Below are 16,442 nucleotides of genomic sequence, written 5' to 3' on the forward strand. Positions count from 1 at the left end.
GTGTATACAACAAACAGTCACCATGTAGTGTACGAACAACTGACAAGTGACTGACAATTATTTGGAATTCAGGGAAGAGAAAATCACAGAGGAATGGAATGGTGGGGGAAGGAGTCACAGAAGAGGTAAAATTTGAGTAGAACTTTAAAAACAAGTTGTGAAGAGATGAGAAAAGAGTCTCGGCAGAGACTCAGGAAGAGAAACGCAGGAAGAGAAAAACCAGGGCATAACCGGAGAGAATGACTAAATAATTCTGGCTAGAGTAGAAGGTTGAAAGGACAATATGTAAAAACAAAGCAAAAATCAAAGTTCATATTTTGTCACATGGAATCAACATACAAAATCATTTCTATACATTTTAGTTAATTGTTACAGTTCCCACTGGTGGCTGGAACAGCCACACCAAGGCCCACAGTTCAATATGAAGCATATTTTCAGCATATATGTTTCTTTACTTCAAGAAGAAGAATAACTCATGGTCGTTGAACATTTTCTCCATATCAGAGAGCATGCTAAGCACTATATTCTATTTTAGTATTCTGTTCAGTATTCTATTTAAATTAAATGAAATTAATGCTGTCCTATGGTAGACCACACTTCACAGATGAAATTACTATATGAAAATATTATATATATTCGAGTTGAGTAGCTCACCCAGTGTCGCATGATCAGTGTGACAGAGGGGATTTAAACAGCTGTGCTCTCAGCTACTATAATTATTAACATTGTCCACAGGGTCTTCTTTCTCTAGATTTTTCTTTATCACTTTTTCTGTGGCATGTGTCCCCTCAGGTGTTCAGATTTTCTGTTATTCTGAGGTTTTTTATTTTTGCTGGACACAGAATTTTTTAAATTGGGACTCTGGTTGTTCTTTATATAGGTACTGTCTTGACCAACATTACATACTTTCCATCAGCTGTAGTTACTTCCTTAAAACCTATAATCACTATCAGAAATGCATTCATATACTCATAATAATTGCCAGATTTTTTGTAATTAAAACATTTTGCATAGCATATATTAGGAATATTTACTAACTTTCCCAGTAACGTAAGCCAAAAATAAAAAACTGTACTGGATACAAAATGAGACTAACTTCAACTGATTACAACAATCATTATTATTATACCCATGTGTCTCACATAAAGTGGGAGATATGATTGGAAGGTGAATTAAAATGTTAATTTGACTGTCTAGTTACAGAGGGTGGATTTTACATTATAGCCTTAGGGATACTTTAAATGTTTTTGAGTGTGGCAGTGAAATGCTGAAACCAATATTTTAGGAAGATAAATTTGGTGTTGGTATGCAGGAAACTGAAGGAAAAAGAAACTAATGGGCAAACATCTAGAAGACAACAACCCCAGGACTGAGCATGAAGGATGTTTTAAAAAGGTAAAAGCAACATTACTTATGATGTATTGGATATTTGGCTTAAGAGTAAGGCAGAACATGTGAGTGCTACCAAAATTATGATCATGCTCATAAACCATAAAAGACACGTACACACACACACACATTTCCCTGTTTAGCTGTCAACTAGGAAACTTAATCCCATAGATTTAGCATCAACTTCCATGAAGAGGGAATGCCTTCCATCAGGTCCCTCCTCTACATCCTTGGAGCTCATGGACCTAACCACCAAAACTTCTCCTATAACACACGAACACACACTATGTCTTCATGGTCACATGTTTCATGTAGTTTCTCCTACACAAAGGACAATCAACCTATTTATTAAGCACCCACTGTATGGCAGCTGTTGTGTCTTGATCGTTTCACCAAATCTTCAAAATAAGCCTATGGTAGGTAGTAAATGATTATTCTTATATTACAGAGGAAGAAAGTGGAGCTCAGAGAGATTAATGGACTTGATCAAGCACCACAGCTGGAGTAAAGACAGCGAGAGAGAGACGAGAGACCAAAAATAATACTTATCATTTCATTAACATTTTGTTATTTACAAAACATATTCACAATCTTTATTTCCTTGCCCCCTAAAATAATTCTCTTATCAATGGGAAATGGAGTTTTTCAGGGACAGCTTCTTAGATAACACTATTTGAAGCTGTAAGGCCTAACTTATGTATGAAGAAATCTTTCTCCTAAAATACCAGCTTCCTAAATGTTCCCTGTAATTTGCAAGATCTCTACTTCCTTAAGGAGTATACTTACTCATCCCTTCTCAAGAAACTAATCTTAAATGTTTATCCCTACCACATCTGAAATCATACCTTTGGAAAGACAAAGAGGGGCAGAGAAATAACAAAAGCAGCTAAAGTTCAATCCATATCTAAGACATGCTTATTTGTTCACAGAGAAAACTCCATTCATGTTGATGTTGGCCTTTTAAGTGACATGAATATGACTTACTAACCTGGCTTGATACTAAATGCCTGAAAATTGTTCTATCTAAAGAGTGAACTGAGAGTAGTGCCCGTGGACTTGACTGGTTCATGGAGAATGTCCTAATTTATGTCTCCCTCCTCCCAAAGAATATGCACTAAAAGTTTACCTGAGGTGATTATTTCAGCAGGTCCAACTGAAATTTCTTGCAAAAGTTTGGCTATCTCTAGTCTATAATCTTCAGATACGAAAATCTCTAGGAAATTCTGAGGAAAAAATCATAACATATTCATTATCCATCTAATATTTTCATCCTCGCTTCTAAACCCAGAAAGTTATTTTAGTGTTTCCTTCTAGATTGTGTGTATGTTGGGAGAAGGGAGGAGCGTTACTTTCACCACAACAAACATGAAAGTGAGAATACTAGCACTTGGTCACTAACTTTACCTGAAGATAAAAACCTGCACAAAACAAATAAGGGTTTATTTTGCCCCTATTTTACATATATTTCCCCCAGCTCACCAAAACCATTGTCTTCAGAGTTTATGTTTATTATTCCTTCAGTGTCTTCTCTGCAATCAAGTTCTCTGAATAAATACAGGGGTTGAGTTACAATTAAAAATAATGAGACTCTACTGGGCCAATGTCCTTGCATGAAATAAAAGGGTGTGGGCTAATTGCAGGAGCAGAGTTGTGATTTTTTCCCCCCATTTAGCTTTACTTTGATTGGTGGATTGGCACTTTAAATAAAGGTTTCAGGTCTTCCCTGAATGAGGGATACAGAGTGAGTCTCAGGCACAGTCCAGAAAAAAATTTTAATCTTCTTTTCTTAGAACTATCTTGGTTGGCATCACCAGGCCCTGAGAGCACAGTGCATGCCAGCATTGAAGGTAAAATGTGATTTTATGATTTCCATGTGATTCCTGTTCTTTTTTCCTATCTCCAGGCAGCTTTTATAAAGAGGATTTATCTTCATTTGTCACCAGAAGCTGAATAATAGCTTATTGTGAAACATTATTAGCATGTTCCAGAGGAGACCTGCCTAATACCCTTTCAGCTAAGGACAAAAAGACTTGCCTATAGACTTTTTTTACTATTTATGATTGTTAGTGACAGTACCTAATTTGGAAAAGTATTAGAAGTTGAGCAAATCTCTTGACTAGTCAGATTTCTGTTCATGTGAGAGTAAAGTGCCTTCTGGACTTATAGAATAAACTGAAGAGATAATTCATTTTAGAAAGAGGAAAACTCAATTTTGAGACATATTTTCCACTAATATCAAAGGAAATTAAAATATTTAGTTAATTTTTATTTTTAAATGATAATTGGCATGGTTTCCTGGCTAACCTAAACATAGAATAGTATACCCTTTATATCTGCATATAAAGGTTTGTTATGAAATGACTGTTGGTTGTATTACATTTAAAATGCATTTCAAAATTTATTCTGGAGGGAAACAAAGTAAAAATTCCTGTGAATCATACTTAATAGACCAACATTTCACATAGTGGAACATTTCACATTTAAAATTTTAATGAATTTAATTTAATTCATTTAATTCATTTTCATTTATGAAATGAAATTAAATATTCATGGAAGTGTTCCCACATGTTCATTTAGGTGGTAGCTCTGTAAAAAAAAAAAAGTACTTAGAAATTTTTTAATTGCTCGTCAATTCATTCCAAAAACTAATAAATAAAAATCAGTTGTTTAGCAACATTTATCTGTTTTGGTTTTGTTTTATTTTGTTTTGAACCTAGTCGTTTTGGAAGAGCAAAGAGCTCATGGAAATATTGTCTTTTAGCCATTCTGAAATTAAAATTCATCCGATTTGATTCTCCAATGCAACTCTGTTTCAGATCCCACTTTTCAAAATGAAGGACATGATACTGATCCTGTGCCTCCTGAAAATGAGTTCTGCAGTGCCGGTAAGTCAGTCTTCTAGAGGGTACCCTAGTAGAGACATTGCCAGACACCAAACAACACTGAAGGAAGTGGCTGAGTGTCCATAATTGGACTCATTGGGATTAATCCAGTGGTATCTTCCTACTGAGTCAAAAGTCAGGTGCCCAGATGTCAGCCCTTATAATCCAAAAGCAGTAAGCCAAATATAAAATTTTGTTATACAAAAAGATATTTTAAATTTTCCAAAGACAACTTCTACATCTTATTCCATTCACTCAAAGTTAAAAGATGTATGTGGTCTCCAACAATGTCACAGCACAAATTTATTATCAATTACCTGCAACCATTATGAAATCAAAATGGAAAGAGGAAATTTCTCCAAAAAAGTAAAGTAAGTTTTCTTCTTCATTTTTAAAAGAACAACATTAGCCAAATTACTATGGTTACAAAACTGAGCTAAGTAATTCCATTTGAAGCTAGTAATTAACCAACAAATTTGTCTTATAGGGAGATACTGTGTGACTAAGCACTGAAGTTTCTTAAATTAAAACATGCCATGCAATGGGCTACTTGTATGTTACAGTCCTGCACCTGGTACATTCCATCATATATTGAGATGATTTCATATGAATACAATCCTTTGAGCACTGAACTACTCCAGCCAATATCATGTGATTCTGTTTACACGAAGACATTATTCAGTTGCTTCATGCATTTGACAAATATTGACCGAGCACCTGCAGTGTATCCAGCAATGTGCTGGCATTGGAGATGTGAAATTAAATGTGACGTGGTCTCTTGTCTTGAGGAGCTCATAGGTGGTCTTAAATGAACTTTAAATAGTTAAGTTCCTTGAGACAAAGGAGTAGCCATTTGAGCTTCTTAAAGTTAAAACATTTCAAAAAAGGGGGATGAAAACTGACTGCTAGGATGAAAACCTCCATTTTACAGATAAAAAGAGTTTCTTTTACATTACTCACCATGAATTTTAAATGAAAGAAAAATTAAAGCTGCCACCTTAGCTTACCTTTGTATGATACTGACATTGGGGTCACCTCAGCCATCCACCATCAGTCTAACACCTTAACACTCTTGGAACTTACAATGGTCCACACCTGTGTCAGTCAGGTCCACTCTGAGCAAGAGGACAATGGCTTAAGATTGCCAACTGCCAAATCAGATGTTCTTCTCCTTTTACTTCCTCCTGGGAAAGATATCCTCTGTCTATCTGCATTCATGTAAATATTGCTCATTAATTCATGACTTGGATCAAATAGAAACAAAGTATACTTTGTCCTGTAGTTGAATCTATCCCAGTTACCTTACTTTTGTACTGACTAATAGGAGGAAAGAAGGCTCTACTCTCACATCCCCTCAAATTCCAAACAATTTTCTCACCACACACATACACATATCACTCTTTTTGTCTACAAAGGTAACCTCTTTCTCTACTTGGAGTATTTGCTACACATTTATAACTCCTTCCCTTCTATCCACTTGCAAAACTGCATTATTTGAAGAAATTTGCACCATGACCCAGAAGGTGGGATTTTACCTGTATAAAAATGTAGGACGTGGAGACAAATAACATATGCTCAGAAAAATATTCCTGAACTTCCTCACAAAGGAAAAATAATCCCAATATATTTCATGAAGACTCCAAAAATACCTGTGGTTTAAATGAAGGAAGTAAGGCATTAAAACCCCTTGACCCTAGATGTAAGAATATCCAAAGAACAAAAACCCCTTAAAATCCAATTTACTCTAATTGTTACACTTCTCTTCCATTCTCTGGTTTTTTCCCCCACTTGTATTCATGCATATTAATAAGGATTGGCTTAGAAAGGAAAATATCTTACAGTTTAAAAACCTAGCTGTAAATATAGCTATATTTTTTTAACAACTTTTAAATGAACACAGTAAGTATAATAGTACTTGGTACTAGAATACCTTTTATTTCAGAAAAAATGCCTTTTATATGATCCCAAAAATATAAACACATATCAACATAATCTTTCACAATAAAAATAAAAACAAAAAAAGAAGAAAAAACATTTAAAAAATAATAATCTTTCACTAAAGATGATGGAGGATTTGTTGAAGCCCTTTGAATGGGAGGCAAGTTAGGTTTTACACATGGTTTTGCCGAATGCCATGATCCCACACCACGTTCCACAAACCAGGTATGTAGATTTGTCAAACACACAAGAAAACTGAGTTCGAGTTTGTTCCCTTTGCTTTTCTATGTGATAATAGTTAAGTTGAGTTATTAGTTTTCTATTTTGTTTCTTTTACTTCTCATCTGTTTTCAACATAACTTTCAAACTAAATCAAATTTTGCTTTTAAAGCAATATAGCATTAAGATGTAGATAAAGGGTAGATGATTCATGTGGGAGCAAACTTATTAAATATTAGGAATTCCCTGGCGGTCCGGTGGTTAGGATTCCATGCTTTCACTGCCAAGGGCCTGGCTTCAGTCCCTGGTCAGGGAACTAGGATCCCACAAGCCGTGCGGTGCAGCCAAAAAAATAAATTTTAATATTATGTTAATACTCCAAACAATTTAAGTTCTTCTTCATTCTACCCAAAAGCTCAAGTCATTTGGGTAATAAACCAATATTAGCTGGCCCTTATGTATATGTGTGGCTTTCTATTTTCAGTGTGTAATGAAGTTTCTCATCAAAGAAAATTCAAAATTATTTTTATTTCCATTTAGGTGTTTCCTCAGCAACCTGGGACACCAGGCATGGCTAGTTTGAGCCTTGAGGTATGTATTGTTAGAGTATTTACATATAATCTTTACATTGGTATGTTCTTCATAAGAGAAATACATGGGCTGTTTCTCAGTTTTCCTGGCCAGAAGTCAGTGGCTGTCCTCCTGCGCAGTTCTAGAGAAGTTTATGACATTTATTAGAGCCTCATCTTATAATTTTACTGCAATTTTAAATTTTCAGTTGTTTTGGTCTTTAGAACATCATCTGTGTGTGATCAAAGCAGTACTAATATTTAATACCTAATACATATATATACATTAATTGAAACACATTATTCTGAAGTCACAAATGGCTTATACTTAGTTCCTTCTCCATATAACATATGATAAAGTTCCCATGAGGAAAGTTTATCTTACAAAATGTAATTGTTTATGAGGACTGTAAATAGCATTAACACTGTACTATAGTGCCTCCTGCATAGCCTCTGTCTGTCTTATTGCAGTTCTTATACCTAACATATACTCTGTCTAGAAAACCCCAGCAAAATAGAAATGTTTCAGATATCAGTAAAAAATATGAACAGTTATGAATAGAAAAATATTTATGAGATTACAAATTTTTCACAAGGCCTTGCAAAATTTATTTATATCATGACAGTCTGAGGGCAATCGATACTTTGTGCTAGAAGCTTATTTCAAAATGAAGCTAATTTCACTGAGTTTTGTTTTTTTTTTCTTACTTTCTAGCTTAAACTTAACGCAAAGCACTCTAAACCTCTTCCCAGGAAAAATGAAATTGACTTTCTGTTGAATTGGCAGCATTCTTGACCATCTATCTAGATACTTACCATTTTCCCCAGTGTTTTTTATATTTATTATTTTGAGAACTTTTACTTGGGAAGGAGGTAGGGTTGTTTTGTTTTAATTTGCTTGGTTTGTTTGCCTGTTTTTTCAAATTCCTCTTCGGGCTGGATTTATAAAAGGCAAAGTAAGTTAAATGGGGGAAAAAAGAGTCAATGAGACAATGTCCTCGTGATTATATTGATATTTCAATTCAATGAACTATTTTCCCATGTTTCAATATGACCTCCACTTAAATGATATTTTCTCTCTTTTAATTAATGATGAAAAGCAAGCTCACTATTTTAATAGCAATGATAACAACAATGGCAGAATCACATTTAACATTTCTACTTTTTAGTGATGATTTGTGTCTCTTATTTTATTCAAATTGACCCACCCCAAACTTTGTGCTAATACTACCATATGTTGAAAATCAATTGTGTCATACACAAAAGGAACATATGTGAAAAACACTAACCCACATTTTTTTTTCCTTGATAGACAATGAGACAGTTGGGAAGTTTGCAGGGATTAAACATGCTTTCTCAGGTAACCTTATTTTCAAATAATTCTTATTGCAAATATTCATGGTGTTGGTGGTAGTGATATTAGCAGCAGCACTGTAATTCATAAAATTTGTTTGTGAATAAACAATATCCTAAATACTGAAAAAGCAAATGAGTAATTGAGATAACCTAAAACAAAATAAGGACCTAGGATGGGATGGTAGGAGAAAATAAAAATAATGTTGAATTTTCTTTAGTAAGAAAAAAATTCCTTTTTGTATTATTAATTTTATTATGCAGCCCAAAATATGAATGCTTAAAAAAGCAAAATCTCAAAGAAGTTTATGGGAATATGTCAGATTGGCTCAGAATAAAAAGCAAGTCTATTGGAAGACTTAACCTAGCCACATTAAATTAACCAATAACACTCTAATTTTTGCTATTTCTACACTTTTTTTGGATTTTTTAGAAAATGGAAACCAAGTTTAAGAAAACACTGAAATATAAGCATACTTTTTTTCTCCATGTCTTTAGTATTCAAGATTTGGCTTTGGGAAATCATTTAATTCTTTGTGGATGCATGGTCTCCTCCCACCACATTCCTCCTTCCCGTGGATGAGACCAAGGGAACATGAAACTCAACAGGTAAGTTAATTGCATCAATGTGTCTGAAACTTCAAGCTTTAAAATATTCTCCTGCTTGCCTTCTCTAAGTTGTCATATAGTAACCATAGACAGGTAACAGTAATGAATAAAAAATTTTCCAAATAACAATAAATCAAAACCTATAACTGTTTTTAGTACTTAGGAAAATTTAAAATAAAATGGTCCAAATTTTCAACCCATTTGTATATTTACTTCAAATAGGAAGATATGGCTTCCAAAACATAGATACCTATGTTAAAGATATGAACAATAAATAAACTAGCCTGAAAATGAAAGCAGGCTATATCCTGGAAAATTCTGATTTCAGTCAAGATTCCTTAAATAATTACTAAAAGACACATTTAAAATGATGCCAAACATTCCTAGTTAAAACATCATAGGGCTTCCCTGGTGGCGCAGTGGTTGGGAGTCCGCCTGCCGATGCAGGGGACACATGTTCGTGCGCCAGTCTGGGAAGATCCCCACATGCCGTGGAGCAGCTGGGCCCGTGAGCCATGGTCGCTGAGCCTGCGCGTCCGGAGCCTGTGCTCCGCAACGGGAGAGGCCACAGCAGTGAGAGGCCCACATACTGGAAAAAAAAAAATCATAAACCCTAAGCAATTAATAAATACATCAATCAGTTAATCATTATTTATTAGATACCTAACAAATACATAAACCAAATGGTAGATTGGAAATGAAAGTGAAGGTGTTTAAGAATGCCTTCAAAGCTTACAAAATTTCACATCTGATTAGGGGATAAGACAAGACAACATATTACAGGGTGCTAAGTTGTGAGGTATAAGTAATGAATGAGGTACAAGTAATGAAAGCCCAGGAGTTTAGAGATGGGCAATGGTTGAAGAGATGAAGCACAGCCAGATTGTTGTGAGACTTCTTTTTTTGTTTACTTTTTGTTTTTTTGTTTTTAAAGCCACATTTAGTGGGACAGTAAATTATGTTAATGGTGATTCTTTCTCCACTTGATTATTTCCAAAATGAACTCATGATGTAAGAATTTGATTGGTATTTTATTTAATTACCCTTTCTCCTTTCATTAACTCAAAAAATATATTATCTAACCTGTGCCAGTCACTTATTAGGACCTATGTTAAGTCCTGGGGCTATAAAGATAAATAAGACATTATCCTCTGTCAGCTGACCAAGGGACAAAGCTTTATCAGGAGTAATTGTAATCCAGTGAGAGAGTGTTAAAATAGAGATACATAGAGGCAGCTGTGGGAACCCAGAGGACGAAACGGCTCAGTCTACCCAGAAGTTCATATAACTTTCCATCTTCATGCGCAGTCATAGTCCCAAAGAAAGTAGGGGAGGTAAACACCTACCAGACTGCTCCCAAAAACACTGACTTTAAGTGAATCAGTGCTTCCTATGGAACACATCTTCAAGACAAGTCTCCTAGACTCTCTTCCAAGTAGAAAGTTCCTCAAGCCCTTTTGCTTTGTCAGACACCACAGTTCAGTGAGCCATCACTTCCTGACGCTCCTTTCAAATTTCTCTGCAGTATGAATATTCTTTGCCTGTGCATCCCCCACCTCTCCCATCGCAGCCATCCCTGCAGCCTCCACAGCCAGGACAGAAACCTTTCCTCCAGCCCACTGTTGTAACCTCCGTCCAGAACACAGTCCAGAAGGGAATACCTCAGCCTCCGATTTATCCGGGACATCCACCCTTGCAGCAATCAGAGGGGCCAATGATTCAACAGGTGGCACCATCAGAAAAGCCATCAAAGACCGAGGTAATTCCTTTCTCTGAAGTCAGATCTGGATCGTCCATTAACTTAGTGAAAGAAAATCGATTTGCAGAGCACATTTAAATAATCAGAGCTTTGGGCATAATGCACGAAAATACAAATGTTTTCGAGCAATTGACATATCTGGGAGTAGAATATAAATATCCATTCCTGCCCTTTGCCATCTGAGATGGGGCATGGATTCTAAAAGATCCTGTTCCTGTAAAATTGGTTTCTTAGTTACAAAAGATGAAAGCTTTCAGAGGAAATAGGACAGCCCAGAGAATTCCAGGCTTCTTATCATCAGGCTTTTTTCAATGTTGGAAGGACTGAGAAAAGTGATTGATCCCTCAGCATTGCAAATAGTATTTTTGCATTATTATTTCTCTATCTGGTAATAGAGAAGACAATCAAGCAAAAGTATCAGGTAATAATATTGAGAAAAGAGCAATGGACAGAAAAGGAAGGTATCATGTAACTAGTATGCTGCAGGCATTTAACATCCTCACATACCATCCTGACTCCAATCCTATGAAGATAGATATTATCATCCTTTTTTAAAAAGACATATTTTAAGAGGTTATAAAATTTTCCCAGTATTACACAAAAATTAAGTGGCACAGCCAGCATTCAAATCAATCTGGCATGCTCTGATTCCAAAATTCATTACTTTCTATTCTGCAAAACAAAGCAAACTCATGACAGACATGCCCCATCTCCTCTCTGTGCACTTGAGTCATGTTAGTAAAGGGCAACTGTAATCTCTTTGGTTGTACCCTCAGAGGCGAAATGAAAGTAAAAACAAGGAAATTCATTTTAGATTGTTTTATCATAATCGTAAATAAGATAAGAACATTTTAAGTTCACTTCGTCTATTTTAATTGTTCAGTAATTTTAATATTTATCTGTAATGCAGTTGCCAGGAATGAATTTTGCTGATCCACAAGATCCATCGGTAAGTACAAATCTCAGTAAGACACTTTCTTGGGAAATACATCTCTATACTTCAAGAAAGGAGAGTAAAAAATTTTAATTGCCCCATTTATCCATAAATATGAAATATAATGGGTTCCTTTGTTTGCTTAAGTATTAAATACTTGTTTATCATAGTAATCCATCTGAAAATAAGTTTCATATAATTCCTAGAAATGGCCGTAATGGGAGGTTTGCCTGTGTTATAGCAAATATGAATTGCTTATTCTCTTTCTACCACTTAAAGATGTTTCCAATAGCCCGTTTGATATCTCTGGGACCAGTGCCACAAAATAAACCACCTCCAGTAAGTTTTTTTAATATCACTTCTCTGTGATTTACTTAAAAGTTTTTCTCTTGGGAAATGCATTTTGTGATGATTATTGTATTTATATTTAGCTTTATCCAGGAATATTTTACATGTCCTATGGAGCAAATCAATTGGTAAGTCTTTATCCTATAAAAAGTATCATTTTAATTAAATGTTTTCTTAAGAGATAATATTATAAAATCTAGGCCTCAAACAATAGATTCCATATTCTCTGAATGCCTAAGTTAGCAACTGAAATGGCAAGGAGGCACACTTCCTATTTGGATAATTCTGGCCAGGCATACAAACACACATACACATACACACACACACACACACACACACACACACACACACACACACACACACAGTGGCATTAAAGAAAAGGTCAATTTTCTATCTTAATTATCCAAATTGGCTACATTTATTTAATAATGACTCATCTCTCCACTTTACCCTGCCTCTGGACACAGTATTAATATTAAGTTTTAAAGAAAGACTAAATGACTTTTAACTTTGTCTTCAGTCGTTACAAAGATAATAGGAGTCAGCTGGCTCATAATATGATGCTGTGTTTCTTTTTGAACAGAACGCTCCTGCCAGACTTGGCATCATGAGCTCAGAAGAAATGGCTGTGAGTAATGTCTTCAAAGTCTTCTTAAAATAGTGGCCAAGGGAGAACAGTCACAGATGACTGGCTGCAAGAGGTGTTGGCCCTGAATATAGCTGAATATACAACATGGGACTCAAGTTGTTCCACTCCAAAACCGAAAGCTTGATTCTGAAGCAGTATGCAAAGATTTCATCACATTTCCCATATAGTCGTTTCTGAGTGATGACCATTCTTGCACATAGGATTTTGCCCCATTTCTTGAATATGAGAACAGGAGAAACCTTTCTTGAAAAGCCACCATTATTGAACAGCAAACGCTTCAAACCAAAAAAGATACACATGGTTCATGAAGTTCCCGTTACTTCTCAGACCACTTAACCCCTCAAAATAATAAATTCAACAAAATTGCAAATCATTTAGACCTCAAAATTGAGAGATCAAAAAGAAACAAAATTAACCAAGTTTAAAATTTGATTATTGTAAAATTCAAAGTACGTTAACAATGTAAGTCAAGTGTATTCTTATTCTCTTATCATTATCTATGCATATTACAACTTTAAAATTTGAGATCAATAGACTCACACAACTGGACTTTTTTCCCTCAGAAATTTCTACGTTAAATCTGTTAGAGCACAAAGCAAAACAAAACAAAACCATACTGAATTAACAAATCATTATCAACTACAGATCCTACTGAGTTAATAAATACATGTAAACATGCTATCACTGAAGAAAACTTGAATCTCAACATTATTGAGTGCCTTCTGTGAGTGAGACACATAAAAAGATCCTATGGAGGCAAGATAAATAAGATAAGGTTCCTGATCTCAGGGAGTTCACAGTCTAGTCAGTGGAAAAAATAGATACAGGGGCAGAAAATGTGAAAATCATGTGATAAAGGTAGCAGCCCAGGGGTTCACAGTGCCATCCCTGGAGGAGATGATGGGAAAATCTGCGAGTGGAGAGCCAGGAGAAGATAAGAGGAAAAAGTACTGACTCTACATAACACCAACGAAACGGGTTGAAAATTCCAGTGTGTTAATTATTATTTTAGAATTTTAATTAATTTATATTTTGCCTCATTCTTAAAAGATTTTTCTGTAGCTTATGAAAAACACAATAAATATAACCAAAAAATTGAAGATAGAATTTAAAATGAGGAAATGAGAATACAGATATGCAAGTTACAAAGCCCTGCACACTTGCTGTAAGAAGTCCAAGATTTGGTCCTGAAATTTTTCACAACAAAGGAAAAAAGGACACATGGTCAGTTCTAGAATTTTAACTGTCCACAGGAAGAAAATATTTCTGTTTCTCCAGAGGGAGGGAGGGAGGGAAGAAGGAAGGAAGTAGAGAAGGAAAGAAGGAAAACTTTTTAAAGCAAAAGAGAAAATATTACATGGGGCTTCATTCATTTTGAGGGATACTGAGAAATGATACTGACAATGTCCTCCAAAACTCTGCTCAACAAACTCAGGAATGCATCAGATTTTGTTTGTCTTATGATGGTATTGCCCTTTTCAACTGCTTATTGTTTCCTTAAAATGAAATTCAAACTACCTTTTGCCTGTAGACTTGGTTCTGTCCTACTTCCCTGCTTCTTTCCCTCTTACCCTTCGGCAGGCATTCAAAGGGTCTTCATCTCCCTTTCAAAGAAGTGAGCGTCCCCACCCAGAAAAGTACAGAAGTCAATTTAGTGAGAAATGTGCTTACACAAAGCTGTCAGCCAACTCTCTGTTCCCTATCAGTTTTTTATGGTTTTTCAGTGAATCTGACGGGTATAATGGCATCGTATAGTTAATAATATGTGATAAATGTTTTTTTCCAGGGAGGAAGAGGAGGCCCCATGGCCTATGGAGCCATGTTCCCGGGATTTGGAGGCATGAGGCCCGGCCTTGGAGGGATGCCCCCCAATCCAGCCATGGGCGGGGACTTTACTCTGGAATTTGACTCCCCAGTCGCTGGAACCAAAGGCCCGGAGAAGGGAGAAGGAGGTGCACAAGACCCCCCTGTGCCGGAGGCCAACCCAGCCGATCTGGAAAACCCAGCTCTCCTTTCAGAGCTAGCACCTGGTGCCCTTGGAGGGCTTCTTGCTAATCCTAAAGGCAATATCCCCAACCTAGCAAGAGGCCCTGCAGGGCAGAGCAGGGGACCCCTCAGGGTCACCCCAGCAGCTGCAGACCCACTGATGACCCCTGGATTAGCTGATGTTTATGAGACCTACAGTGCTGATGAGACCACAACTCTGGGTCTCCAGGAAGAAACCACCGTGGATTCCACAGTGACCCCTGACAGTCAGCACACATCAATGCCAGGAAACAAGGCCCAGCAGCCCCAGATTAAGCATGATGCATGGCATTTCCAAGAGCCCTGAGAGCCTTGAGATATCAGCTACTTACTGTATGCACAAGCTTCCCAGCTTTGTCCCAATAGTCTATCTTTTTGTGAAAACACTTATTACCCTCTGCAGCAAAGGCATTAAAAGTGTTAAGCACATACTAATAAATATAAGTGGCTAGAAATAGTGTAGGTCCCCTTCTTGCTTTCATTGTCTTATTGAAATAAAATGTGTTGCCTGTCTCTGTGATTTAGAAATACTATTAATAACATCAGAGCAAGTCTAAGGGTCTCTGCATTTGAAAATCACCATTTCTTAGCTGTCTTGACATTATAGAATTTCTCTTACTAGCATGACACTGTTATATCCAGGAAATGTGACATTGCTTTGGAAATTTTTCTCTAAGCAAAGGCACATATTCTTAGAATTATAAGTTATTTCATTTAAACGTTATTAAATGGGGATTGGTGGACAAGCCCTGACTGGTATTACTGGGTTTGGTATACTGGATTTAAAATTCTCATTTGTAGAGTATTTTATTTAATCTAGTAAAAGCATCTAGCCTATTTTAAATAAAAATTTTTCTCACTGAAACTATCAGAAATTATACGCTTATTATTTACATATATTCAAACTATTAAGAAAAGCATATTCACCCCCTGTATTTGCTACTCTTTAACCCATTTTATTCAACTCATTTTTCTTTCCTGGAAAGTTTATTGAGTATCTACCAATGTCCTAGGCACTGTGCTAGGGAACAGTGACACAGCCCCTTCCCTCAGAGCTTTTAATAGGGATGATTGACAAGCAGACAAGCAACCACAGTAATAACAAAAACAGCCACTCTAGGCCAAGCCCGAGTACTTTACATGTATTATCTCACAACAACACTGCAAAATAGATACTCCCAAACCTGCAAACATGTGAAAGTGCTATAACAAGGCCAAGTACAGGGTATTCTTGAACCACAGAGGAGATTAGGGGCGTCTCCAGCCTAAGGTTAGGAGCATGGGAGGGGATGGGAGGGATCACATAAGTTTTCTCAGAACAGTATCAAAAGCATCTGTAGAATGAGGCCTCCAAGAGGAAGAAACACAAGAAGAGTTATGTGGGCACCATGTAAGAATTAGCTCATTTCTGTGAAATATAATGTGGGAAAAGGATAACCAGAAAATGATCATTACTTGTCACCAAAGCTAGGTATATATCAGTCACGGCTATTTGCCTAAATTAAGAGGTTCCAAGGCCAGATCTGAAAATTAGCCTCATCCCTAAAAAGGAGCCTCCTCCCCCATTCTCTCCACTTCCTCCCAAGTTGCCCAGCCCAGGTCTTAGGCTCCATGGAGCTCAGATTCCCCTCCATGCCCTGTGGAGATTTTGGAGATGCAGCCAAGGAAAAGAGCCCTGAGATACCTCCTGACCTGGGATACTTCAGGAGCCTTAACAGGACCATGCAGCCACCTCTTATTTTCTCGCTCTCTCCAGGCAGAGCTCTGC

General features: G+C 36.4%; 1 protein-coding gene across 1 annotated transcript; it reads left to right on the top strand.

The window, feature by feature from the left end:
* Positions 1 to 3,134: 3,134 nt before the first annotated feature.
* Positions 3,135 to 15,536, top strand: AMBN (ameloblastin). The gene is made up of 11 exons (XM_027087627.1): positions 3,135 to 3,236; positions 4,206 to 4,274; positions 6,969 to 7,019; positions 8,310 to 8,357; positions 8,849 to 8,959; positions 10,485 to 10,718; positions 11,629 to 11,667; positions 11,932 to 11,991; positions 12,084 to 12,128; positions 12,584 to 12,628; positions 14,436 to 15,536. The coding sequence occupies exons 1-11, from the start codon at positions 3,222 to 3,224 to the stop codon at positions 14,979 to 14,981; spliced, it is 1,263 nt and encodes a 420-aa protein (XP_026943428.1). The 5' UTR covers positions 3,135 to 3,221; the 3' UTR covers positions 14,982 to 15,536.
* Positions 15,537 to 16,442: the final 906 nt, after the last annotated feature.

Source organism: Aethalodelphis obliquidens, unplaced genomic scaffold (genome assembly GCF_003676395.1).
Source record: "Aethalodelphis obliquidens isolate GAN/ISIS:26980383/991018 unplaced genomic scaffold, ASM367639v1 scaffold59, whole genome shotgun sequence".
In the NCBI taxonomy this organism is placed as follows: Eukaryota; Metazoa; Chordata; class Mammalia; order Artiodactyla; family Delphinidae; genus Aethalodelphis; species Aethalodelphis obliquidens.

Bases quoted from the DNA above. Each gene is read 5' to 3' on its own strand.
- AMBN (XM_027087627.1), top strand. The intron at 8,358-8,848 runs GTAACCTTATTT...CCATGTCTTTAG, and splicing joins GATTAAACATGCTTTCTCAG to TATTCAAGATTTGGCTTTGG. The intron at 8,960-10,484 runs GTAAGTTAATTG...ATTTCTCTGCAG, and splicing joins GGGAACATGAAACTCAACAG to TATGAATATTCTTTGCCTGT.